The sequence below is a fragment of the Gadus chalcogrammus genome, chromosome 8 (genome assembly GCF_026213295.1).
Source record: "Gadus chalcogrammus isolate NIFS_2021 chromosome 8, NIFS_Gcha_1.0, whole genome shotgun sequence".
In the NCBI taxonomy this organism is placed as follows: Eukaryota; Metazoa; Chordata; class Actinopteri; order Gadiformes; family Gadidae; genus Gadus; species Gadus chalcogrammus.
In genome coordinates this window covers 17,776,016-17,801,227 of record NC_079419.1, presented here as the reverse complement: position 1 = coordinate 17,801,227, position 25,212 = coordinate 17,776,016, and the positions used below count along the sequence as shown (strand labels likewise).

General features: G+C 50.8%; 1 protein-coding gene across 1 annotated transcript in view; it reads left to right on the top strand.

Annotated features, from left to right (window-relative positions):
- LOC130387901 (receptor-type tyrosine-protein phosphatase S-like) overlaps positions 1 to 22,301 on the top strand; it is a 43,107-nt gene extending 20,806 nt beyond the window's left edge. Inside the window, exons 9-33 of the mRNA XM_056597196.1 lie at positions 248 to 392; positions 3,354 to 3,683; positions 4,254 to 4,447; positions 4,658 to 4,684; positions 4,915 to 5,032; positions 5,646 to 6,368; positions 7,283 to 7,377; positions 7,846 to 8,099; positions 8,311 to 8,398; positions 8,623 to 8,841; positions 9,590 to 9,747; positions 10,212 to 10,223; positions 10,454 to 10,566; positions 12,836 to 12,933; positions 13,317 to 13,440; positions 14,493 to 14,668; positions 15,085 to 15,204; positions 16,384 to 16,538; positions 17,559 to 17,844; positions 18,842 to 19,020; positions 19,690 to 19,816; positions 20,074 to 20,199; positions 20,824 to 20,978; positions 21,389 to 21,524; positions 22,033 to 22,301. Coding sequence (XP_056453171.1) covers positions 248 to 392; positions 3,354 to 3,683; positions 4,254 to 4,447; positions 4,658 to 4,684; positions 4,915 to 5,032; positions 5,646 to 6,368; positions 7,283 to 7,377; positions 7,846 to 8,099; positions 8,311 to 8,398; positions 8,623 to 8,841; positions 9,590 to 9,747; positions 10,212 to 10,223; positions 10,454 to 10,566; positions 12,836 to 12,933; positions 13,317 to 13,440; positions 14,493 to 14,668; positions 15,085 to 15,204; positions 16,384 to 16,538; positions 17,559 to 17,844; positions 18,842 to 19,020; positions 19,690 to 19,816; positions 20,074 to 20,199; positions 20,824 to 20,978; positions 21,389 to 21,524; positions 22,033 to 22,101 — 4,227 coding nt within the window. The 3' untranslated portion in view covers positions 22,102 to 22,301. The remainder of the gene's footprint in view (positions 1 to 247; positions 393 to 3,353; positions 3,684 to 4,253; positions 4,448 to 4,657; positions 4,685 to 4,914; positions 5,033 to 5,645; positions 6,369 to 7,282; positions 7,378 to 7,845; positions 8,100 to 8,310; positions 8,399 to 8,622; positions 8,842 to 9,589; positions 9,748 to 10,211; positions 10,224 to 10,453; positions 10,567 to 12,835; positions 12,934 to 13,316; positions 13,441 to 14,492; positions 14,669 to 15,084; positions 15,205 to 16,383; positions 16,539 to 17,558; positions 17,845 to 18,841; positions 19,021 to 19,689; positions 19,817 to 20,073; positions 20,200 to 20,823; positions 20,979 to 21,388; positions 21,525 to 22,032) is intronic.
- The last annotated feature ends 2,911 nt before the right edge of the window (positions 22,302 to 25,212 follow it).

The window sequence follows — 25,212 nt, the reverse complement described above, 5'->3', positions numbered from 1 at the left end:
TCAGTTTCACTTTCTCTCCTTTCTGACCTCAGTCTAAAAACCCACTTCATACCTCATGGAGGGAAAAATCTGATAATATTCCCTAGAACCACATATCTGACCTCTCTCTCTCTCTCTCTCCCTCTCCCTCTCCCTCTCCCTCTCCCTCTCCCTCTCTCTCTCTCCATACTTCTTTTCATCTCTCCCTCTCTCGCCCACATTTTACTTCACTTCGCTTCACTTTTGTCTGTTCTTGCCTGTCACACAGGAGAAGCTGACCTTTGGGCCCAGGAACTCTTACACGGTGGAGGGGCTGAAGGCCAACACTGAGTACTCCTTCACCCTGGCTGCCATCTCCAACAAGGGCATCGGGGCTTTCACCAACGAGCTGGTGCAGAGGACATCACAAGCCAGTACGTCTCCAAATGCCACCCCGCCGCCTTGGTTCACTAATGTGCTCATGAGTGTATACACGTCTGTACACAAACATTCCCGTGTAATGGACCTGCACGCACACACACACACACACACACACACACACACACACACACACACACACACACACACACACACACACACACACACACACACACACACACACACACACACACACACACACACACACACACACACATACACAAACAAAATGCAAGCCTACTTGTGCATACACAAAATGTGCACCTACAAACATACACGCTAATACGCACACACCAATAAATATTTATGCATTTAACCGACACACACTTAAACACACACACACATACACACACACACACACACACACACACACACACACACACACACACACACACACACACACACACACAGACCAATTCAATTGTCACTGCACAATATGTAAGTAACACACAGACACAAAAAGGTACAAGCACAAAAGAACAATACGCAACACACAAACACACACACATACATCCAAACACACAAAAAGACACATGCAATTGGTGTTTTCTATTTTCCCTCAGCGGTGGATTGGCTGTTTTGTCATTACTGTCGCCCCCCCCCTCTCTATCTCGTCTATCTATCACCCCCCCCCCCCCCCCCCCCCCCCCCCACTGTGCTCCACCCTCTCTGCTCCACCCTATATGCACGGAGTGTGCCTTTCTTGCTCTACTCATCCTCGCTCATTCTCCGACCGCAAAACACGCTGACAAATGGAGACGGAGTGCGGGGAGCAGCGCTTAATGTCCCTGCCCGCCCCTTTCTTCTCCCTCTCTCACGGCCACTCTGTCATGCTGTCACACTCCTCTGAAAGAGTTCATCTGTTTGGGCTGCTTTTTCTTCCCCCCTACAATCAATGGGAAGCTGGCCAGTGGTGTGGAGGATAAAGTGATTGCTAGTGATTGGTCGGTCGCTGTTGGCAGGTGAGTGGTGGTTGGTCGGATGCTTTCGTCCTTGTCGTTAAACTTGGATCCTCTCCCCCGTCTCGGCCGTGTCTCTTCTTCTCCGTCTGCCTAATCACTGTAATTCCGGCGATGAAGGCCAAATATGAGTCACTGCTATTCATATGACAAATTAAAAGCGCTCAGGATCCACTCTCCAAGAGAGGCGAAAAAAAAAAAAAAAAACACTTTAGCCCGAGAGAAGAGAAGAGAGAGAGAAGAGAGAGAGACAACCGAGCAAGGGAAAGAATCCAAACAAAATAAGTAAATAAGTAAAGTCAAGCAAAGCGATCCGGAGCTCTGATACGCGTCGGCGTCCAAGAAAGAGGTAAGCCCTTTGTACGTATATATATAAAGTATAAGTCTATAAGAATAAGTGTTCTCCACTGCAGTGTGATAAATCAATGTGTGCTCATAACAGATCATGTTTCCGGGGGCTGGCCGCATGTTGCTGGATTTGATGCGCTCTGCTGCCCTTCCCTTTACCTCTAAGTTGGGGAAGAAAAGGCAGCTTGGGTGGCACTGTGCTGGGAGTGGCAGAGGGCAGGGGAGGGGGACGCCGGCAGATAAGCAGACGCTTTCTCGCAGGAAGAATTCATTTCCCGGAGAAGGTTGGGAGCGCCGCGCTATCACGGGGCTTTGGTGCACATCTAGATTGTCTCCCCGGGGAGAAGGAGGAGGCGCGCTGGGTACGGCTGAGTGCGTAGATACTTGAACCTGCCAGCCGGGACTCCTGCACTGCCTCGCATGCAGGTGCAGCAGGCGCAACGCACACCCTCAACCGCAAGGCGCTGCTTTGTTGGTTAGCGGGTGCGTTTTTGAGGGGAGGATGGGTGCTATGTACGTGTGTGTGTGTGTGTGTGTGTGTGTGTGTGTGTGTGTGTGTGTGTGTGTGTGTGTGTGTGTGTGTGTGTGTGTGTGTGTGTGTGTGTGTGTGTGTGTGTGTGTGTGTGTGTGTGTGTGTGTGTGTGTGTGTGTGTGTGTGTGTGTGTGTGTGTGTGTGTGTGCGTGCGTGTGATCGAGGGAGCTGCGTTTCCATGAGTGTTTGTGTGTGTTTGTAGGTGTGTCTGTTGCCTCGATGCGTGTTTGTGTGTCTTTGCGTGTACGCGGTTTTTTGGGGTTTCTCACGGTTGTTTTTACGTGCGCGTGCGCGTGCATGTGTGTGCGGTTGTGCCATTGAACCCTGATGCTAAAAGATCGCTTTTTTTCCCCCAGGATGTTTTTGAACGATGTCTCCATCTTCCGACTGCTGTTGTTTAAAAAACAAGTCAATACATCAATCCCTCCGAGTGCCTTTCCCCACAATCTCTCCCTTTGTTGTAACCTTCGTCTCCGGGGCCGTCTTCTTGGCACAGCGCGAGGTGTGTGTCATGGTGAATACCTCCGCCTCTCGTGTCGCTGAGCACCTCGGCGGGGCCGATAGCCGTCCACCGGCCCCCTGTTCTGCCCCCCCGGATTACACCGCCACGGTCCCCTGTGTTCTGAGGGGTCCCCCCGGGGGTCTCCTCGGCTGGGGGGGTTCAACCCACTACGGGCGATGGGCTCGACAGACACAGGCGCTCGGTCTTCGAGCCTCTCGAACGTCACGCCCTGCCAGGCCCCCGCTCACGTAGCCCCCCCCCCCCCCCCCGCTCAGAAGGGGATCCATTACAACGACGCCACGTGAATATTCACCGAATTATGAAGAGGTGAAGTCAGGGTCGACGCACGCTATCCATGTTGATTTAAGAACGGCTCTAGGCCTCACGATGTCGCCCTCCCTTACATTCTCTTATAATTGTGGAATTTAATTTGCTTCTTGATTTCATGTGGTTTCATTTCTTTCCTTTTCTATATCTGTTCCTTTTGCTTGCGCTGTCTTCCCCTCCCTTGCCTCAACCCTTGCCTCCCCCCTCCCCCCGACACCAGACCCCTGTTCTGTTCAGGGCTCCCCCGTAACCCCCTGCCAACTGCCCTCCCTGCCCCCTGTCCAATCAGAGCCCGGGGCTGCACCCGAGGGCGTGTCCTGTGAGAGCGCCAGCTCCACCTCCCTGAGGGTCAGGTGGACTCCGCCTCCGCCGGGGGGGGCGGGGGGCGGCGCGGCGCGCTACGAGCTGAGCTACTGGCCGCTGCCAGGCGAGTCGGGGAGGGAGGCCCTGCCCAGGGGCCCGGGGCCCCAGAGGCTGGAGGTGGCCCAGGACGCGGGCCAGGCGCTGGTGACGGGGCTGAGGAAGTGGAGCTGGTACAACGTGTCCCTGGCCTCGGGGCCGTCCTCCGACGGGGAGGGGCCCCGGAGCCCCCCGCTGCTCTGCAGGACCGCCGAGGACGGTACGTATGCAGCGGGGCGGGGGGGGGGGCACAGGGGGGGCGGGGGGGAGCACAGGGGGCCGAGGGCGGCACCGCATTGACCTTTATAGTATAGATTTTCTAATAGGTCAGTGGATTAAGTGTGTGTGTGTGTGTGTGTGTGTGTGTGTGTGTGTGTGTGTGTGTGTGTGTGTGTGTGTGTGTGTGTGTGTGTGTGTGTGTGTGTGTGTGTGTGTGTGTGTGTCTGTGTGTCTGTGTGTCTGTGTGTTTGTTTCTATCTGTGTGCTTCTTTGTGTGTGCGTTTGTTTTACTGTGTGGTTGTGTTTGTGTGTGTGTGTGTGTGTGTGTGTGTGTGTGTGTGTGTGTGTGTGTGTGTGTGTGTGTGTGTGTGTGTGTGTGTGTGTGTGTGTGTGTGTGTGTGTGTGTGTGTGTGTGTTAGTGTCCACGCATCTGTGTTTGTGTGTGTGTGTCTGGTGTGTGTTTATGTCTACGCATGTGTGTGTGTGTGTGTGTGTGTGTGTGTGTGTGTGTGTGTGTGTGTGTGTGTTTGTATCCACTAATGTGTGTGTGTGTGCGTGTGTGTGTGTTCAGTGCCCGGGGCAGCCCCACGTCAGATAGATGTCAAGCCGCTCAACTCCTCAGCATTTAGAGTGGGCTGGCGATCGGTGTTGCCGCGGTTACAGCAGGGTCAGATCCGCGGGTACCAGGTGCACTACAGCCGCGTGGAGGGGGGGGAGTCGCGGACCCTGCCCCGCATCAAAGACCTGCTGCTGGACGACGCCCAGGTGAGACCCCGCCGGTCGGGGAGAAGGAATATAGTGCTGCTTGTTATCCTTCTGAATGATGCATAGCCGCGCTGCTAGAGGCTAATGTCTGGAACCGCATTAAGCTCAGTCTCGTCTGGCTGGTTTTTTTTTTCTGTCTTTTGACTCGTGTTTCCCAATTGCTCTCTTTGTTGCCAATGCCTTCCGGATGTTTCCTGTCTCTGGGACAAGATGGAGGCGGATGACTCCACTCAGTATGTGAGTGCAGGAATACCCGCCCTCGTATATGACATGAAATATGACTTGACATCAAATGAATGTTACATAAACATCCCATTAAGGAATTCTCACAGTGCGGCAATTACATTACCACACGCGTACCCCAGTCGTTTCTCTCTTTTTGGCATAATGCGACTTATGCTACTTACAACTCCTTGTTGTCGTCCCGGGGGTTTGATGGTTGTGTTGTGGTTGTGTGTTGCCGATAGGAAATGATTTTGGGGGGGCTGCGAGCAGAGACTCTGTACTCTGTCTCCGTGGCCGCTTACACCACCAAAGGGGACGGGACCCACAGCAAAGCCAAGCTGGTTCCGACCCCAGGGAGAGGTGAGCATATGGCGCGTGCACAGTTCACTGCACATGATTTAGTACACACACAGGAACACACCCACACACACACACACACAGACACACACAAACACACTCACATACACACGCACACACACACACACTCTCTCTCACACACACACACACACACACACACACACATATACACACACACACACACACACACACACACGCACACACACAAAACGCATAAACACACACACACACACACACACACACACACACACACACACACACACACACACACACACACACACACACACACACACACACACACAGGAATGGATCTTTCAGTTAGCTACGCCCGAAGCCTTGTTATCCCTAATAAGCAGAAAACCAATGGACAATAAAACAGAAAACAATTTTATTCAAATGAATTAAAATGTATCACACGTTTAATTTTGATAGCGCTTCTCACACTCAAATACCCTTTTACAATGGCAATCACGCACATGAATTAAAAACCATGCAATGCAAATTCACATGCAAACCACTTCAAGTGGAGGCTTTATTCTCAGCACAATGGCAACGATGCTTTCAGATATCAACAGCCATGATTGGTTTTCTGCGTGTTTTTCCACCTTGTCTGCAGTCCCCGGCCCCCCGTCCCTGTGGCTGCGTCCAGTGGCGGGCCCCGCCGTGGTGGCTCGGTGGGCGGCCCCCCCGGGGGACCCAGAGACGGGCTCCGCCTCCCAGGGGCCACCGGTTGAAGTCCAGGGGTACCGCCTGCAGTTTGGGCCGAAGAACTCGTCCCTCGGCACCCCGCTGGACCTCACCGCCCAGAACCGGACCTACACGGTGCGGAAGGGCCTCCGCGAGGGCTCCACCTACGTCTTCCTCCTCTCCGCCCGGAGCCGGGCGGGCTACGGACAGGGAGTGCGTCAGGAGATCCAAATCCCCGAGTACCCGCCGTCGGGATTCCCCAGAATAGGGGACTCTGTGAACGCCACCTGCTGCTCCCTCCAGCTCTCCTGGCTACCCCCTCCCCCGGAGGAGCGCCACGGAGCCATCACAGAGTACACCTTGGCCTACAGAGAGGCCGAAGAGCTGGCCAGGCCGTCGTCCGTGGCCTCGGCCGGCTCCACCGCCGTGCCTGGCTCGATAGTGGGGGCTGGCGGCACTGCGACGCCTGGCCCCGGTGCCGCCGCCGCCGCCCCCCTGTACCAAGTGTCTATCCCCGCCTCCGAGTCTGAGTACACCATCCTCGGCCTTAACCACAGCTCAGCCTATGAGCTCCAGCTCAGGGCCCACACCAAGGCGGGGGCGGGCCCGCTCAGCCCACCGCTGGTGTGCCGAACCCTGGCCCTTGAGACAGGTAGGGCTGGGCCTAAGGCGAGAGATCTCCCGCAACCCCCCTCCCCCTCCACCTTGTTTGAGCACCGTTCCTGGGCGGCGGTTTCACTTCCTCCCACTGTGACGCTAACATTGCCCCCCCCCCCCCGCCGGGGAGAATAGTAACATAACTCTGGGCCGGTTCTTACAGGCTGGTCCCCCCCCCCCACCACCCCCACCCCCACCTCTGGCTGTCACCAAGGCGGAGTGCTATACAGTCCAAAGGAGCACAGCTGCGCTTTCCCCTCCTCAACCTCCTCTAGTCACTCACTTACCAACACCTTCATCACCTACCCTTCACCACCAGTGGAAGCAGGCTGAATGCTTATGGGTGTTTGCCTCGGGAGCAATGCTTATCACATTCCCTCAGGTAAAAGAGTCAGAGCAGGGGATGGATGTAGCGCCCGAAACACCCGCGGGGTAAGTAAAGTCAAGGGCTAAACAATGAGCTGGAAACAGCACACGCTGCTGCATCTCAAGGTATGATTATTTTCCTATTTCTTTTTGCATCTGATTGACCTCCACAGCCACAGCGAGAATCCAAAACTCAAACCCTTTCGCGAACCGTTTGACTTGTGTGACCCAACCTCTCACGGAACACGCTTCATCAGAGAATGTGTCATGTCACATTCCTCCAATCCTGTGCGTGCGTCCGACTGTGTGCCATCCACGACTCTGCGTCACCCCCCCCCCCCCCCCCCTCCTTCCCTTCATCCTCCTGACATTCTTGTGTTGTTCTCTTCCCCCGTGCGACAGAGCTGACCAGCATGTACTCCTCCCTCGTTTTCACAGGTCTGCAGATGGACCACACTGAGAGACTGTTGAATTGAAGGAGAGCTTGGTTTAAAGGCCGTTCTGACTTTCGGTTTTGGTGGGGCTTTTTTTCTTTTTCCTCAGATGTGCCCAGGAACTTCTCCGTCAATTTAGCCACAAAGACCAGCGTTCTTCTGACCTGGGAGTTTCCAGAGAGCACCTATCCGTATCGCTTTACTGTAGGTCTATTCACTGGTACATGACGGTATATACAGTATATTTCTGCATTGAAATGTGGCAACCTGTCTTTACAGGGTAACACTTTACAAAATCCCGGGAGGGACATTCAGGTGCCCAGCACAGAATGAGCAGAGGACTCGATCACACGTGCCTAGAATTCACAAGACGCTCTGTAGTAACAAGAAATACTAGTATAAAGAACCACATCTGTTTAAGTCAAGATGTTAAATGCTTAAAAATAGTAAATGATACAACAGTGTAACACTCTAGACTCTAGCTAAGTTGTGGCACGACTTTGGGAAGAGTCACAAGACATGCATCGTATACAAAGCAGACAAGCCCTTTTTCTTACAAACAGTCAGTCCAGTGCTAGCATCAACCCTACCCCTGCAGTACGTTCACCGCATGTAGCGCAGCATGTGAACCCTGAGAGGCTGACCGGCGCCTCTCCCCCTTCCGGTATCCAGGTGGAGTACAACCGGCAGAAGATGGAGGTGGACGCGCGGCTCCGGAAGGCGGTGATCCCCAACCTGCAGCCCGACACCAGCTACGACTTCAAGATCACCTCCCCGGAGGGCAACATGGGGGGCCTGCGCCACCGCATCAACGCCAAGACCTCCCCGCCCATCACCATCCGCCGGCCCGAGGTGGACCACACCCGCGACTCGGAGACCACCGTCACCATCATCCTGCCCTCTCTGGAGACCCGCACGCCCGTCAAGTAAGCCCCCCCCCCCCCCACATGGACACGCCCCCACATTGACACGCCCCCCTGGCCGGAGATCGCAATGGATGTCAAAATCTTAACTTTACTTAGAATTTCGAGTGGGAATGTTTTGTCGTGAAATGCTCAAGAGAGAGCCGGTTAGGTGTCCATCATGTATATGTACGGCGGAGATAGCGACATTTGTTTTTCCCCCTTGTGCTTGAAGGAACGTGTACGTGGTGGTGGTGCCACTGAGGAGAGCCAAAGGCGCCATCAAACACCTTAAGAGCCCAGATGAAATGGACCTGGAGGAGGTATGAGCGCAGTGCCAAACAGCCGCTGAAGCCTATTCATTCTACAAAGAGAAATAAAGAAAGGCCATGAGAACTCGGTTCTGTTGGAAATCTTTGGACTCTGTGGAAACGCTTAAATGTCAGCGCGGCGCGCCGTAAATCACAGCGAACGAACATGGTCGTCTCTCCCCCGTCTCTCCCTCTCCTCCCCTCTCCTCCCCGCCTCTCTCCGCCTCTCTCCGCAGCTTCTCAAAGACATCAGTCAGCGGCAGCGGGACACGCGGCAGCAGAAGCAGGTGGACCTCCGGAGGGCGTACATCACCGCCCGGTTCACGCCGGGCACCCTGCCCGCCTTCTTCACCCTGGGGGACCAGCTGGACTACGGCGGCTTCGAGAACCGGGCCCTGGAGCCGGGCCAGGAGTACGTCTTCTTCATCCTGGCCGAGCTCAACGCCACCACCGGGGTAGGGGGGGCCGCGCCGACGTCTCTCTTGGTCTCCGAACAGGGCTTGAACTTCAGAGTGCATCATGGGAGTTTGTGTCGCTGATGCTTCGTCATGTGGAGAGGACTCGTGTGGCTCCTAAATCAACGTTAATATACCGGAACCGTGGCTAATGAAAACGTTGTTTTGCCGCGTCTCGCATGAGAAACACTGTGGCTGTTTCAAAACCAACAATGTCTCCCCTTATTGGGACATCATTTCAGGATTAATTAAGAAACAATGACCAGAAAAAATAGCAAAGCTAGCACTCAAATGCTCCCAAAATGGCGGGAGCGACGTTTGACGCTGCGACGTACAAACTCTAGAACTCTCTCTAATTCTCGTCCTCGTTCCCTCACTCCTTCCTCTCTTCCCCTTCCCTCCTTCGACATGTAATGTCTTAGTTGTCTGAACCTTGTCACTAAACATTACAATCAATCGGCCCTGCTGCTAAAACAATAAAACACATGTCAGTCAAACCAGGGCCGAACAAAAAGGCAATAAAACCCTGCGTTTGCGTCGCGCATGCTGATAAAGAGTGACGCCTCCTTACGTTTATTGGTAGCGATGCCTTGCCCGGGTTTGCTTTTTGTGGGGTTTAAATTAGAATGGGCAAACAAACATAAAACAATACAGATATACTGCATAGACACACGTGATGCAGTGTCGTCTCTGGACTTGTCATCTGCCCCTCCTTTGTCAAGCATGTGAACATTGTGTGTGATTTCAGAAGATGTACGTAGCCAGTCCCTACACTGACCCTGTGATCGCCCCGGACTCGGACCCTCAACCCTTGGACGCCGGGGACGGTCTGATCTGGGTGGTGGGACCCGTCCTGGCGGTGGTCTTCATCATCTGCATCGTCATCGCTATACTCCTCTACAAGAAGTGGGTCAAATGCATATAGGTTCATTACATGAGGAGGATGTACGTTAGGATCCCGCCGCTATTCACACACTGTTTATCGGAGGATAAAAGCACCTGCTAAATAGGATGATCAATTTGGTAAATGCCAAAATAGACGCCTTTTTGTGTGATCCTTCCTCAAAAGGTTGCCGTTTGATTCCACGGTTCTTATATTCATTCCGTGCTCAACCTTTCGAGAACCGTGCGTTTGGATTATGATAAATTCAGTAGTCGTCCCAGTCTGTTCGAGCAGTTATCAAACATTCTGACCCTGACATATGCATGTGTGATGTGCCCAGAGCCATCAAGCATTTGAATACTAATGCGTTAATATTGATTTTTTTTTCCCCACTCAAACAATGTGTCTTTTCTAACAATGTGTTCTTCCCTTTTCCTCCTCTGCTTCTAATTATTTGGTGTGCCTGCGCTCATTGCATTGGAAGCAGCAAGCCTGACAGGTAAGATTAAGCAAATGTCAAGTCTGTTGTTATTTCAGCCCAGAACAATTAGCAGATACCTTATCTTAGAGAGCGGACACACACAAGGCTCCTGGAATAATACGCCAACAAACACCCTGCGGATTCAAATCAGTTGGCATGGCGATGGTATGTCATTACTTAGTCTGCTTCTCTCCCTCTCCTTGCTTCAATGTGGTATTTGGATATTTGGCTAATTGGTCCCTGAGAAGCAAACGCAAGGACTCTGAGCCCGGCACGAAGAGCCTGTTGAGCAACGCAGAGATGATGGCCCACCACCCCACCGACCCCGTGGAGATGAGACGCATCAACTTCCAGACCCCCGGTAAGCAGCGCCTCAGCCGGCGGTGTGTGCAGCGGGTACCAGGCGGGCCTTTGGGCTCATGTTAAGGAATTCTAAAGCTGTTGAAATGATCCGTGTTAAGGCTAAGAGGGGATAAGGCGATCAAAGACAATAAATCTGCCGGCTCGGGCTTCTTCGGGAGCCCATTAAGATAGTTGTGATACAGGAAGCCACAGACTCAAGACAACCATCTAGGTCAGCTCACACTTACTTGGCAGTTTGCCGTTTCTTGGGGGGGAGATGAAAATGGAAAATCAGAAGCCCTAAAACTCAGGTATTACAGTCAGTGGTTAGTCACAGTGGTGAGTCACGACGGAGCGATGGGATTCTGTGACCGTCTCCACCCCGCCCACGCTCCACCTGCCAAACCCCCGTATCGGCAGAGCAACGCGCGGACCAAATTGGCATCATTATTTCAGAATCCTCCTGTGATTCTTTACTCATATCTATTTTTTTGGTATAAAGCAAAGAAACATTTGAAGTCCTGCGAGTGTTCCCGGTTAATATTGATCCTGCTTCAGAGCGTTGCCGTCGTTAGTTCTCCTCCACCAGAAAGTGCGGCAACCCCCCCCCGCGGCGGAGCTAAGTCCGCGAGGCCCCGCCCCCTGCCGTCTGTCAGATCTAGCACAGCAGATGTTCTTGTTATGGAATTAGTCCTCCTGCTTCCTGTCTGACTGGCTGCTGCTGCTGCTGCCATTCCATCCGCGAGGCTCTCTGCAGAAGCACGAGAGCCTGGCTCCGTGATCGCTGGATGAATCGCCCGCGGGCGGATTCTACAGCGGGGGCGATTCAGATCGAGATTTGTTGCTGGAAAACGTTGCGTGACAATGGATTGGTTTGAGCAATTTTTTTTCATTTTCGTCAGCCGGGGAGATTATCGTGCGCACAATACATTAAACGACACAATCTCCCCGCTATTCAAATGTCTTTCATCAACTCGGAGGATTAGGATTCTGCGCCCCTCTTAGTTTTCAATTTTATGTCGTTTTTTTTCAGGGTAATATTAGTTATTACAACACCATCCAAGAACTCTCGTTATTCATTCAGAGTATTTTTTCATGGTAACAACCTTGAAGCCCCCCCCCCCCCTCCTCCCCATTCTCCACCGAACACACCAACTGATATTCCTCTGCTTTATATGCGGCTAGAAACAAGACAGGATTTGTTTCAGGAAAATCCGATGTCAACTGAGGTCACTGCGGTCGTGACGGGAATGTTTTGCGGAGATTACTCCTGGAGGTCGCCGCTATTCATCACTGAAACTCTGGTAGCAGGCAAACGATTTAAATACCTGTAATGGTGCAACATACATTACCACGATTAGATTGATGGTTTATGTATGCCGTAACGAGAAAAAAAATTGAAGCGAAAAATGCATTAGAGTGCTCCTGGATGGCAGCCAGATAGTACTATAGTTTTGATCCAGTGCTTCTGCGCATTACAGCTTATGAATTAAACGGCGTAACTCTTCCGTTCCACCTTCAGCTGTGTAAAGTAGGACTTGGGGGCACCAAGCCGGTCCCCATATGCCTGTGTGAAGGTGTGTGTGTTTGTCTGTGGTGTGAGGGTTGGCTTGACTGTGCCACCCTCCATATTAGCGTTCTGTCTGTGTCTGAGTCATTGCTCCCACTCTGATCACAGAGAAAAGTAATTTATCAAGAGAAAACAATTTACAAACAAACAGACTCGCTCTACTTTGCCCCAGACCATAGATCAAAATGGATTTTCTGCCTCAGCATATTCCTTAATGGTATCTGATGTTTTCTTATTGTATTATTATAATCCTTACTCCATCTCTGCATGTAAGTGATGCTGACCAGGGGGTGGGGGGGGCATGTATTTTAAGGGATGTTGCCATGTGGTCTGAACCCTGATCCCATGCTGTCTGTCTCACTCGCTCTCTCGCTCTCTCTGTCTCTCTGTCTCTCTGTCTCTCTCTCTCTCTCTCTCTCTCTCTCTCTCTCTCTCTCTCTCTCTCGCTCTCTCTCTCTCGCTCTCTCTCGCTCACACTCGCAATCACGCTCTCTCTCTCTCTCTCTCTCTCTCTCTCTCTCTCTCTCTCTCTCTCTCTCTCTCTCTCTCTCTCTCTCTCTCTCTCTCTCTCTCTCTCTCTCTCTCTCTCTCTCTCTCTCTCTCTCTCTCTCTCTCTCTCTCTCTCTCTCTCTCTCTCTCTCTCTCTCTCTCTCTCTCTCTCTCTCTCTCTCTCTGCTCTCTCTCTCTCGCTCTCTAACTCTCTAATTGGGTGCACCAGGGATGATGAGCCATCCTCCGATCCCCATCAACGAGCTGGCCGAGCACACAGAGCTGCTGAAAGCCAACGACAACCTGAGACTCTCTCAGGAGTACGAGGTAAAAACACAGAAAACGCTCTAAATCGAGATGGATGAGAAGTTAACATCCTCCTTGTTGTTCGGCAAAGAAGATAAGATGGAATCGATCCCCTCAGGGGGAAATACAAGTAAATAATAGTCATGGCGTATAAAAAAACCCTAGCGTTACTTAATGCGTTCTTCTCTGGGTGTACAGTCACGATGAATTATTTAGTTATTCCAGTAATGTGCACTTTTATGGATTGGATTGGTTATTGTTTTAGTTATTTGTTGGTTGTTTATGTTTCCACTCCCACTTGTATCCATTATTAAACAACCTCATCGGTCAATGCCATTCACTATGGATCTACAATGACCCTAACGCGTTGAACACCTGCTGTGTGTGTCCCCGCCGTCTCCCAGTCTGTGGACCCCGGCCAGCAGTTCACCTGGGAGCACTCCAACCTGGAGGTCAACAAGCCCAAGAACCGCTACGCCAACGTCATCGCCTACGACCACACCCGCGTCATCCTGGCCCCCATCGACAGTAAGACACACACTGGGGAGCATGAGTAGGGGAGAGACCCCCCGAGTTAGAGAGCCTGCGTGAGTGTGAGTGTGTCTGTGTGTGTGTGTGTGTGTGTGTGTGTGTGTGTGTGTGTGTCTGTGTGTGTGTGTGTGTGTGTGTGTGTGTGTGTGTGTGTGTGTGTGTGTGTGTGCGTGTGCGTGTGCGTGTGTGTGAATGTGAGTCAGTGTATATGTGCCTGAGTGCTCATCTGTGTGTTTGTGTTTTTGTGTGTGTGTGTGTATGCGTGCGTGCGTGCGTGCGTGCGTGCGTGCGTGCGTGCGTGCGTGCGTGCGTGCGTGCGTGCGTGCGTGCGTGCGTGCGTGCGTGCGTGCGTGCGTGCGTGCGTGTGTGTGTGTGTGTGTGTGCGTGCGTGTGCTGGCTTGTGGAGACCGGCTGTGTGCAGCGGTGTGAGACTGACAAACGAGTGCATTGAAGTGCAGCCAGCGCTGCTCGGTAACAAGTAGACAGAATGGATTTGATTGGGAGCTCCTGAATTTACACTGACACTGAGTCTTGTTTGTGTGTTCCCTTCTTCCCCTCAAACAGCCAGGCATCCATTAGAGACAAACCCAATGGCACAATGCACACGGGCCGTTACGCCAATTGTACACAGACATGAATTTATAATAAATCTCTGCTCTGATTTTGATTCAAATGGACCCTGAACCTGGATCCAAATCCGAGTCAACCTGTTGAATCAATTACGCCAGACTCACTGGATGACATAACAAGACCCTGATTAACATTTCTAACCCTGTCTTCCCCCCCTGTGTGTGTGTGTGTGTGTGTGTGTGTGTGTGTGTGTGTGTGTGTGTGTGTGTGTGTGTGTGTGTGTGTGTGTGTGTGTGTGTGTGTGTGTGTGTGTGCGTGTGGGGGTGTGTGTGTGTGTGTGTGTGTGTGTGTGTGTGTGTGTGTGTGTGTGTGTGTGTGTGTGTGTGTGTGTGTGTGTGTGTGTGTGTGTGTGCGTGTGTGTGTCCCATGTGTGCGTGTGCGTGTGTGTGTCCCGTGTGTGTGCGTGTGTGTGTGTGCAGGTATCCTGGGCAGCGACTACATCAACGCCAACTACATCGACGGCTACAGGAAGCAGAACGCCTACATCGCCACCCAGGGGCCGCTCTCCGAGACCTTCGGGGACTTCTGGAGGATGGTGTGGGAGCAGAGGGCCGCCTCCGTTGTCATGATGACGCGGCTGGAGGAGAAATCACGGGTGAGGCGCGCCCCACACACACACACACACCCACGCTTACACACACGCACACGCTTAGTGCAGTTCAACCGGGGAATCCTTGTTGACTATGAGGGACATTATGAGCATTATAGTTCTTGTTGTAGTTCTACATTTGGGTCGACAGAAGGCTGTGTCAGACGGGCGATGAACTCATCTCTGAGGTAGAACCGTAGCCACTCAGTAACAGATGAGCAATGTCTGAATGTATTAAAGACTTGATTATCTCTTTAGAAGAAACACGCCGCACAGCCGGCGCGCTATTATTCACCTCACAGTCCTTCCTCCTCCCCGGTCCCCCCAAAAATAGGGCAAGAGGTTGGCGACGATGAATATCATCATTAATAATTGATCCACTGAACAACGGTGACACTGTGGCGCCGTGCTCCACTGTGCAGGTGAAGTGCGACCAGTACTGGCCCAGCAGAGGAACGGAGACCTACGGTATGATCCAGGTCACCCTGCTGGACACCATGGAGCTGGCCACCTTCTGCGTCCGCACCTTCTCCCTGCATAAGGTACGCGTGTTGCTGCTCCACCTCCGTGTCCCGGGGTAACCCCTGGATCAGGGAGTGTCTGTCGGGAGAGCAGAGCTTGAAGTTATTATGTATAATAACAGTGATGGACTCCCAGGGAAAGGGTTGTGGGTTGGTCCGCAGTCTACCTTTGTTTAGATTTTGATTAAACGCTTTATTAATCCCTGAGGAGAGCTTTGAGTGTTATAGCGTAAACAGGAGAGAGAGAGAGACAGAACAGTGCAGATAAGGACAAAATTAGATCAAATACATAGAGCCCATAGGCGCTCTTGAGCAGAATACCTAGCGTAGTGGATAAAGTGGTTGACTCCTCGTTAAAAGGTACCGGGTTCAATCCCCCCAAGTCTGCCTACCTCCTGACCCCCGGTCCCTTACCAGAGGCTCAATAATGACGTGTACCCACACAGACTCACGATTGCTTCAGTCTGGACGAACGCATGTCTGCTAAATGACAGAGTGCTACTAAATAGAATAAGTACTCGAAGCTTTATGGAGTGTTCAACCAAGGCTGTGCCGAGACATGGTCCCCGTTGGAGGCATGATGATTAAACTACGCCACTGAGCTCCTCTCCAGTCACGCTGCACTCTCCCTGTGTGGCCTACTTCTGAGCGGGGAAATCTAGGACAGCACTTCGATTGAGGGGAAGTCTTATATGAAAATGTGTCGGAATTATGGTATTTAAAAACTAAGAAAGGGACATTCGATTTTTTTAGATCAATGTCTGCAGGATACTTCACTACTTTAATGTGTCTGATTAGAGGATGATAGAAGATGGATTATACTCGCATGTTGTCATTCGTTGCAGTCATTCTTTCGATCGTGACAAAGTTAAATTCCTTCAGGGTTAAATCACAGCAGTTTTGGCTTGAAATGGTTTCTTATTTGGGGGGTGGTGTTCAGAGCGATGAGGTAATGCTTTGGTTCACCACACGAGGCGACGGGGGGCAACGCTCCGTACAGGGGACAGCAGCACCCTGCCAAGCTAGCTAGAGCCCCCCGACTGAAGTGCTAACAAAGCCGCTGTCTGTGTGTGTGTGTGTGTGTGTGTGTGTGTGTGCGTGTGTGCGTGTGTGTGTGTGTGTGTGTGTGTGTGTGTGTGTGTGTGTGTGTGTGTGTGTGTGTGTGTGTACGTGTGTGTGTGTGTGTGTCTGTGCGTGCAGAGCGGGGGCAGCGAGCGGCGGGAGGTGAGACAGTTCCAGTTCACGGCCTGGCCGGACCACGGCGTGCCGGAGTACCCCACCCCCTTCCTCAACTTCCTGCGCCGGGTCAAAGCCTGCAACCCGCCGGACGCCGGGCCAATCATCGCTCACTGCAGGTATTAAACCCCACCCCCCCCCCCACCCAAGAACCACGCACACAGATACTAAAAACCACACACACACACACACTAAGAGCCACACACACACAAACATACATACACACAAACACAAATGCGCGTGCACGCTAAGGCGCATACACATACTCACACACACACTAAGACGCATACACACACACATATACACACACAAAGACCTACTTAAAAAGATGCACATAAACATGAAGACACACACACACAAAAACACATTCTAAGTACCACACACACACACACAACCACAAAACCAAACACACATACACACACACACACACACACACACAAACATACACAAAGAACCAGAAAAAACTCAATGTTGGCTGGTCTGATAATGCGGCTGGCATTGTCCCAGTGACGAAGCGAGAGGGGAACAGAGTACACATACGACTGTTCATTCATAATTACTGAGACCTTCACCCGGCATGGACAACAATGACTAAGAACCCCAACACAGCTGAATGGTGCTCGCTGCCTGTGAAGGCCCCCTCCTATTCACATGGACAGGCCTTAGCCGTTTACACAGGAGAATAAACACAATACCTACACTTACCCTTAGCCCTGAATAAATAGAACTAGATGATGCACAAAATGAATTATAGTTGCATAACTCAACACACAAAGAATCACGCACACAAGCAACTTTCTTTCTAAAACACTACTGCGTCCACTCAGGGGTTTACCTCACCTAAAAACGCTCGACTTCCTTCCTACACTTTCCCTATCTCTGTCCCTCCTACTCTCTTCCTCTTTTTCTCACTGCCTCTCCCTCCTTCCTCTCTCCCACTCTCTCTCTCTTTCACACTACCTCTCTCTTCCACTCTTCATCCCTCCCACTTCCCACCTCTCTCTCTACTTCCGTCTCCATCTCTCATTCTCTCTCTCCTCTCTCATTCTAAATACCTCTCTCTCTCTCTCTCTCTCTCTCTCTCTCTCTCTCTCTCTCTCTCTCTCTCTCTCTCTCTCTCTCTCTCGCTCCTGGACCAGTGCCGGCGTGGGCCGCACCGGCTGCTTCATCGTCATCGACGCCATGCTGGAGCGCATCCGCCACGAGCGCACCGTGGACGTGTACGGCCACGTCACGCTCATGCGCTCCCAGCGCAACTACATGGTGCAGACGGAGGACCAGTACAGCTTCATCCACGAGTCTCTGCTGGAGGCGGTCGCCTGCGGCAACACGGAGGTGGCCGCGCGGAGCCTCTACTCTTACATGCAGAAGCTCTCGCAGGTGGAGACCGGAGAGCACGTCACCGGCACCGAGCTGGAGTTCAAGGTGAGGAGGGGCTGGGGGGCAAGGTGAGGGGGGCGGGGGGGCAAGGTGAGGGGAGCTGGGGGTGAAGGTGAGGGGGGGAGGGGGCAAGGTGAGGGGGACAGGGGGGCAAGGTGAGGGGGGCGGGGGGGAGGTGAGGGGGGGCAAGGTGAGGGGAGGTGGAGGTCAAGGTTAGGAGGGCTTGGGGTGAAGGTGAGGGGGGCTGGGGGGGAAGGGGAGGTGGAGGTCAAGGTGAGGGGAGTTTGGGGTCAAGGTGAGCTGGAGGTCAAGATTAGAGGAGCAGGAATTCATGAAGGGAGCTGGAGGTCAAGGTGAGGGGAGCTGGAGGTCAAGGTAGGGAGCTGAAGGTCAAGGTAGGGAGCTGAAGGTCAAGGTGGGGGGAGCTGGAGGTCAAGGTAGGGAGCTGAAGGTCAAGGTAGGGAGCTGGAGGTCAAGGTAGGGAGCTGAAGGTCAAGGTGAGGGGAGCTGGAGGTCAAGATTAGAGGAGCAGGAATTCATGAAGGGAGCTGGAGGTCAAGGAAGGGAGCTGGAGGTCCAGGTAGGGAGCTGAAGGTCAAGGTGAGGGGAGCTGGAGGTCAAGGTTAGGGGTAGGTGAAGAGGAGGAGGACAGGGGGGAGTTATGGTTAGAATAGTATAGGGTTGGCGGTGTGCACTAGGGGGATAGATCAATAAAGTTTTCTTTTCCAATGATCGAAGATAATAAATGTACTTTATTGAGCAGACGTTTCTGTACAAAGCCATTTAGGTTCCCCGTGTTAAATGATTTTGACCCAGAGCCCAGACCCAGCCGTATCCCCGCTGGCGAAGCCGTCTGAGCCTAGAGAGCGGCCTGATGGATTGCCTCGGTAGACATTTGTAATAAAATTTTCATGAGGAAAGGCTATATTTAGACGAATTTCAGTCCCAGGAATAGTGTGTGAATGTCACTGTAGCTCTTGCTGTACAACTCGCTCACCTCTCTCCCTTCGCCTTCCCGCCGTCCCCCTCTCCGTCTGTCTAGCGGCTTGCCAACACCAAAGCCCATACGTCCCGCTTTGTGACAGCCAACCTACCGTGCAACAAATTCAAGAACCGCCTGGTGAACATCATGCCCTACGAAACCACGCGCGTGTGCCTCCAGCCAATCCGCGGCCTGGAAGGCTCCGATTACATCAACGCCAGCTACATCGATGGATACAGGTACGGCCGCGTACGCCTAATGCGACCTGAGCCCGCGGGCTTCTCGTGATCACTTGATACGCAAACAGAGTGGAAGGGCTCTCGCCGCGGCGCACCCGCCTTGTCACTCGCTGTCAGGCCGGTGGTCCGCGTCGGAGGAGGGGAGCAGTGCGAGCAGCTCTGATGAGAGCTGCACTTCTTTTTGCACATGCACCCCACATGCTCCGGTCTGACTGGCCCTCGGTTTACTTGGTGGGCTGTCTGAAGCCTGAACCGCATTTGGAGGATAAAGAGAGGAAGGTAGATCGTTAGAAAGAGACAGGAGAGGGAGAGAGAGAGAGAGAGAGAGAGAGAGAGAGAGAGAGAGAGAGAGAGAGAGAGAGAGAGAGAGAGAGAGAGAGAGAGAGAGAGAGAGAGGGAGAGAGAGAGAGAGAGAGAGAGAGAGAGACCAGAGAGAAGGGAAGATAAAAGCGAGGGGACAGAGAGAGCGACAAGGAAAGAAAGAATGGAAGAAGGAAGTTGCTTGTCAACAAGATTGCAGGAAGTAAATACATCGACAGACGGACAGAAGGATGAGAGTGCCAGAGAGGCAGATCAATGGACAGAACAGACTGAGACGTACTTTGTATACTTACGATGGCTCCATTGTCTGTGTGTGTGTGTGTGTGTGTGTGTGCCTGTGATTTGTAGGCAGCAGAGAGGGTACATCGCCACCCAGGGTCCGCTGGCTGAGACTACAGAGGACTTCTGGAGGATGCTCTGGGAGCACAATTCCACCATCGTGGTCATGCTCACCAAACTGAGAGAGATGGGCCGGGTATGCGCACACACACACACACACACACACACACACACACACACACACACACACACACACACACACACACACACACACACACACACACACACACACAGTTGCAGACAGTCAATACACACAATAAGACACGGTTATAGACCCAAATGCACTTGCAAATCCTCTCACTCTCTTTCACACATGCAAACAATATCCCACACCCCAACCACTGGAGCGTACCCTGACATGTGTTGACCATACTGCTGTGTGTCTCCCTGCAGGAGAAGTGCCACCAGTACTGGCCGGCTGAGCGTTCAGCCAGATACCAGTACTTTGTGGTGGACCCAATGGCCGAGTACAACATGCCGCAGTACATCCTCAGAGAGTTCAAAGTCACCGACGCCCGGGTAGGTACCCTCCACCCAGTCTGTGTGTGTGTGTCTGTGTGTGTATTCTTGCTTGTACTCGCACATGCACTTTGTTTTGTGTCCATGTGTGTTTGAGTGCATAGTTTTTCTGTTTGTGTCCGTGTGCGTGCGTGCGTGCGTGCGTGCGTGCGTGCGTGCGTGCGTGCGTGCGTGCGTGCGTGCGTGCGTGCGTGCGTGCGTGCGTGCGTGCGTGTGTGTGTGTAGATCTAGATAGACTCAGGTTAGGCCTTTCCTGGACTGATGCCCCATTGACAAGATGCTTTATTGATCTCCATTAAAGGGAGTCAGGCAGGCGGAGCGGAGCAGAAAGATGTAATTGCATACTGAGCAGTTGACAAAAGAAAGCTTCGGGCCGTTGGAGATATGAGAGTTAACCTCGGCTACGAGCCCAGTGTCCGATTACAGTAATTATCCTGAAGAAACATGATAGTTAACTTATTTTTCACTCAATGCATTGTCAGGATCTACTTTATCGGTATAAACGAGCACTTAATTAAGACCTAAAAACCCTTAATGTGAGTCGACAAGATACCTTCTTACAGCTCGGATAACATTATCTTGTTTAGTCTTTGCAGTGACTAATCGGCTCCTTGTCTGCTGTAGGATGGCCAATCACGCACAGTCCGTCAGTTCCAGTTCACCGATTGGCCGGAGCAAGGTGTGCCCAAGTCAGGTGAAGGCTTCATCGATTTCATTGGTCAAGTGCACAAAACAAAGGAGCAGTTTGGCCAGGATGGACCAATCAGCGTTCACTGCAGGTAATATCTCATTCCAGTGTATAAGTAACCCACTTATACAGCACATGTCACACAGCTGTCAGGTCAAGTCTAACATAAGCTTCTACTTTATACCTAACTCTATCACACATCATGCCCCGAAAAACAAAAACACAAGAAATGTTTCACAGCAACCAAATCAACCATTTGACACAGCCCTGTATCACAGTGAGAGTCTCAAAGCACTTCCCAGGCCCGCAATACACGACACCTCCGAACCCCTGAGCCCCCCGAAAGGCAGATGAAAAACTCCCTCAAATCCAAGGGAAGAAACCTTGAGAAGGAACACAGACGAGGGATCCCTCCTCAGCAGCCGCTGACAGCTGGGACACAGGGGGGGGGGTCTGGTATTGTCACAACAACTGCTGATTGGTTGAGTGTGTCGGTCCCAGTGCTGGCGTGGGGCGGACCGGCGTCTTCATCACCCTGAGCATCGTGCTGGAGAGGATGCGGTACGAGGGCGCGGTCGACATCTTCCAGACTGTCAAGATGCTGCGCACGCAGAGGCCCGCCATGGTGCAGACGGAGGTATGTGTCGACAAGGGCTCGGGGTCCTCACACGAGCGTGTTGCACCAATGAAATCACAGAAATGGTATGGGGTTTGTTAGCATTGTGCAATTTAAATGGTAAGGGATCACGCGTGAGTTTGATGAATGTTAAATCACAAGTCAAAGTGTTATGCAAATGCTAATGATAAGATAAAAGACATCCAAATGAATGACAGGGGAGAGTGATGGACAGCTTTGTATAGTTTTGGTACCTTGATTGAAAAAGTCAAGATAATGTCTGGCCGTCCATTTCTTAGATTCTGTGTATTTTGCACCGTTTTGTCACAATCAGCCGTGTCGATTTATATCCAATGACATGTGTCATTGAACAAAAATGATTCACTTGCAGAGGGTAGCATTTGTGAGAATAAGACGGCGGAGAACCAATTGCCTCGCTCCGATTGCCTGTCACGCAGCCATTCATATAGTTTATACGCCGTCGACTCATTCTGTCTCTCTTCAAACCGCCGTGTCCTCCCTCCTTTAGGACGAGTACCAGTTCTGCTACCAGGCGGCGCTGGAATACCTGGGGAGCTTTGACCACTATGCAACATAAATGAAGAGAGAGGGACCAGAAGCACCTCCTCCCTCCTCCTCCTTTCCTTTTTCATTTTTTTTTTTTGCTCTGAGGTCACAAACAAACAAGACAGAGAGGGGACTGAACGCGGACGAGAGGAAGAGGAGACCAACCCTTCTTACAATCAAAACCTTCGATTAAGACCAAATTCAATGACGATCGCAAAACTAACAAACAAATGCTCCTGAACTCTCATGTCCAAGGAGCACCCCCCCCCCCCCCCCCCATCCCGCCCCCCAAAACGTAAACCCAGCGCTCCCATTACAAGCTAGTGGTGGGCTGTGGGACTAACCGTGTACTCAATATACTTACCTCAGTGTTCCAGTGTGAAGGATGTATATTACCCGTGTGTGTTGTGGTCAGCTATCTCCAAGAATCTCCAGGAAATTATAATACTCTACTATGTGTATAAAATAACAACGACAAACTGTAAAAAAAAAAATACAAAAAAAACTAACTAGAAAGAGCCTGAATATTTGCTGCACCCTAGATGGGCTTTTTAATCCTCAAAATTTGTATCTATTTATTTGATGTACAAAGAGTTACAAAGTGCAAAGGTCTGTGTGTCTGTGAGTCTGTTTTAGAGGCGTCTGCCGTTGCCACAGATAGTTCAAGGCTTTGTTTCAGCAGATTAAACCACTTTTACGGATTGACTTGCCATCAAGGGGACTGTTTAAAAAAAAGCATGTTATGGATGCTTCGTTTCCCCTCCCCGCCCCCCCCCGATCCACAGTGCCAAGAGAGAACAACAACGACAACAACACAACGACACACTGGTTGTCAGCAGATCTTTGACATTTTTACGTCCTGTATCCTGAATAGATGAACACTGGAGTTTGGGTTGGTCCTGGTTGGGCCCCACCTACTAACCACCACTATCCCCGGGAGCATTGAGCCTCACTACAGCAGCGTTTAGAGCCTGCTTTAGCCCCCCCGTGGGGCTGGAGGTTTATAGCTTACTTATACTGTGTGCTACTGTATAGACCTACCGTCCTCCATGCAAAAGCCACTCTTCTATCGAGAACTCATTCTTCGTGTCCTCCAGCAATGGGCTGTGAATAAGTGATACTAACAAAGACACTCATCCGATATATACGTCTTTCCTTGTTTTTTCTTTCACTCTCTTTTCATTCCTTCCTTTCTCCTCTGGTCCCATTCCCGCAGCCACGATCCACGCGGTTGTGCGTTGCGTTACGGTTGTACGATTTCTATGTCTTTGCCTTATAGGTTGAACAGATTTCATCGCTGTGTCTCTCAACATGCTGCTCAACGTTTCACGCTGTTTTATTTCTGGTGTGTGCTTAGCGCGTGGTGTCTCCTCGTGTTGCTTCAGCCGCTGCTGTCGGACATTCTGGCTACAGTGTGATCGGATGTGAACAGCTGGATCAGGCTGATCAATTTATAGAAAATAGTTGGATTCAAAACCAGTGCGAAATGTTACATGATTAAAGTCACAATGTGTATGACTGGGCCCCTCCCAGTGAGCAGGAGGGAGGCTTTCAGAATTTAAAAAGGAGATAACAGTGTTCTTTCCACGCTAACAGGCTGTAATGCTGTGTGACCTGAGCTAGCGTGGCTCGGCTGGCTGAGTGGCGTGAGAGGGAGGAGATTTTAGAAGTGTCGATAGTGAGATAAACACAGAGATTAGTACGGGCTGGCCAGCACTTATTATTTGTGGAATATATCAGTTATAGGGTGTGATTTTATTGATACCGTTTTAGAAATCACTATCGATCAGCATTGACTACATGTCCAGTTCATTTAAAGCCACGAGCAAGTTAAAATGTTACACATTGCGACTTTAAGGGTTGTGGTAAGGATAGCGTAAAATAACGTGGAAAAAAACTAAACGAAGATTAAACATGATGGTCGGTCTTCAAGTGTCCTCCCTTTTAGCCAATCACAACGGTATGACAGATTGCCACATGATGTCGAATTTACCCCAAAAAAACCTTGTGTACAGAACATCTTCCACTTTAACCTTCTAATCCAGTATACTAAACCGCAAGTCTTTTGATATTGAAAGTTCTCTTTCATTATTTGGAGATATAATCATCGTCGTTCCAATGTCATTATGAGCAGGACGCGGCTCCAGAACCAAGAAACCTGGCAGCGCCGCTGGTTTGTAGATATAGTCCGACATCATCGGACTACTATACAGTACAGAAACATATGCCTGAGCACAAGATATAATGTGAGGTTGGATGTGAAGTAGTTCGTACTGTCGACAAAAGAAGCCTTATTGTTATAGTTCACTTTTGTCATATTTATTTGATATTTCTTTTTTTAAATAAAATATTTATTATCTTTCTATTTTGTTACTTTTTACTTTTATTTATTTATTTATTTTGGGATATCAAATATAACCAACAACATGTTTACTTGTTTATTCGGCAAGCCAATGTTTCTGTATTATGTTAGTTTGCTTATTTGGTTTTTCAAGGTCAGTTTTTGGTGCTTTTTTTAATTTGCTTTAGTATTTAGTATCCACTCTGTTGAGGGGGCTATTTGATACTGTGTCCTAGTTAGCTACAAATGTATATTAAATCTAGCTAGATTCATTTTAAAGTTCCCCAGAAGTGGTATAATTCAGCAACATTGTTGACCATGATTAAATGATGATTAAATATAATATTAGATATAGGAAGACAGCGAACATAGTTCTATGAAGCAGAGTAGTGGGTCGGGGTTCAAGCCAGTGCACAACTAACCTTTAGTTTGATGAACCTTTAAAGCACATGCTATACAAGTGATGGTGAAATAAGGCATCCAATTATTTTTGTTCAATGCTCAAAGTTTTTGTTCATAAAATTTGAAATTATTCTGATATGAAATTTGTGTGGTCGAAACCCGTCTTGACATTGTGTTGCATATATACAATATGTTATTCGGTTTTGAATATCTGATCATGATCGTGTCAACGGATATATTTCGGGCACACGGAGGAAGCATAAAAATCTATCGAGGGACTGACCTTATGAAGACATTCTCCTCGCCTATGTACATGTTATTTCCTTTCAAACCATGGATGTAGATATTGTATCTTGACTTTGTATTAAAAGCAGGATGATTGGATATACAGCACAATGT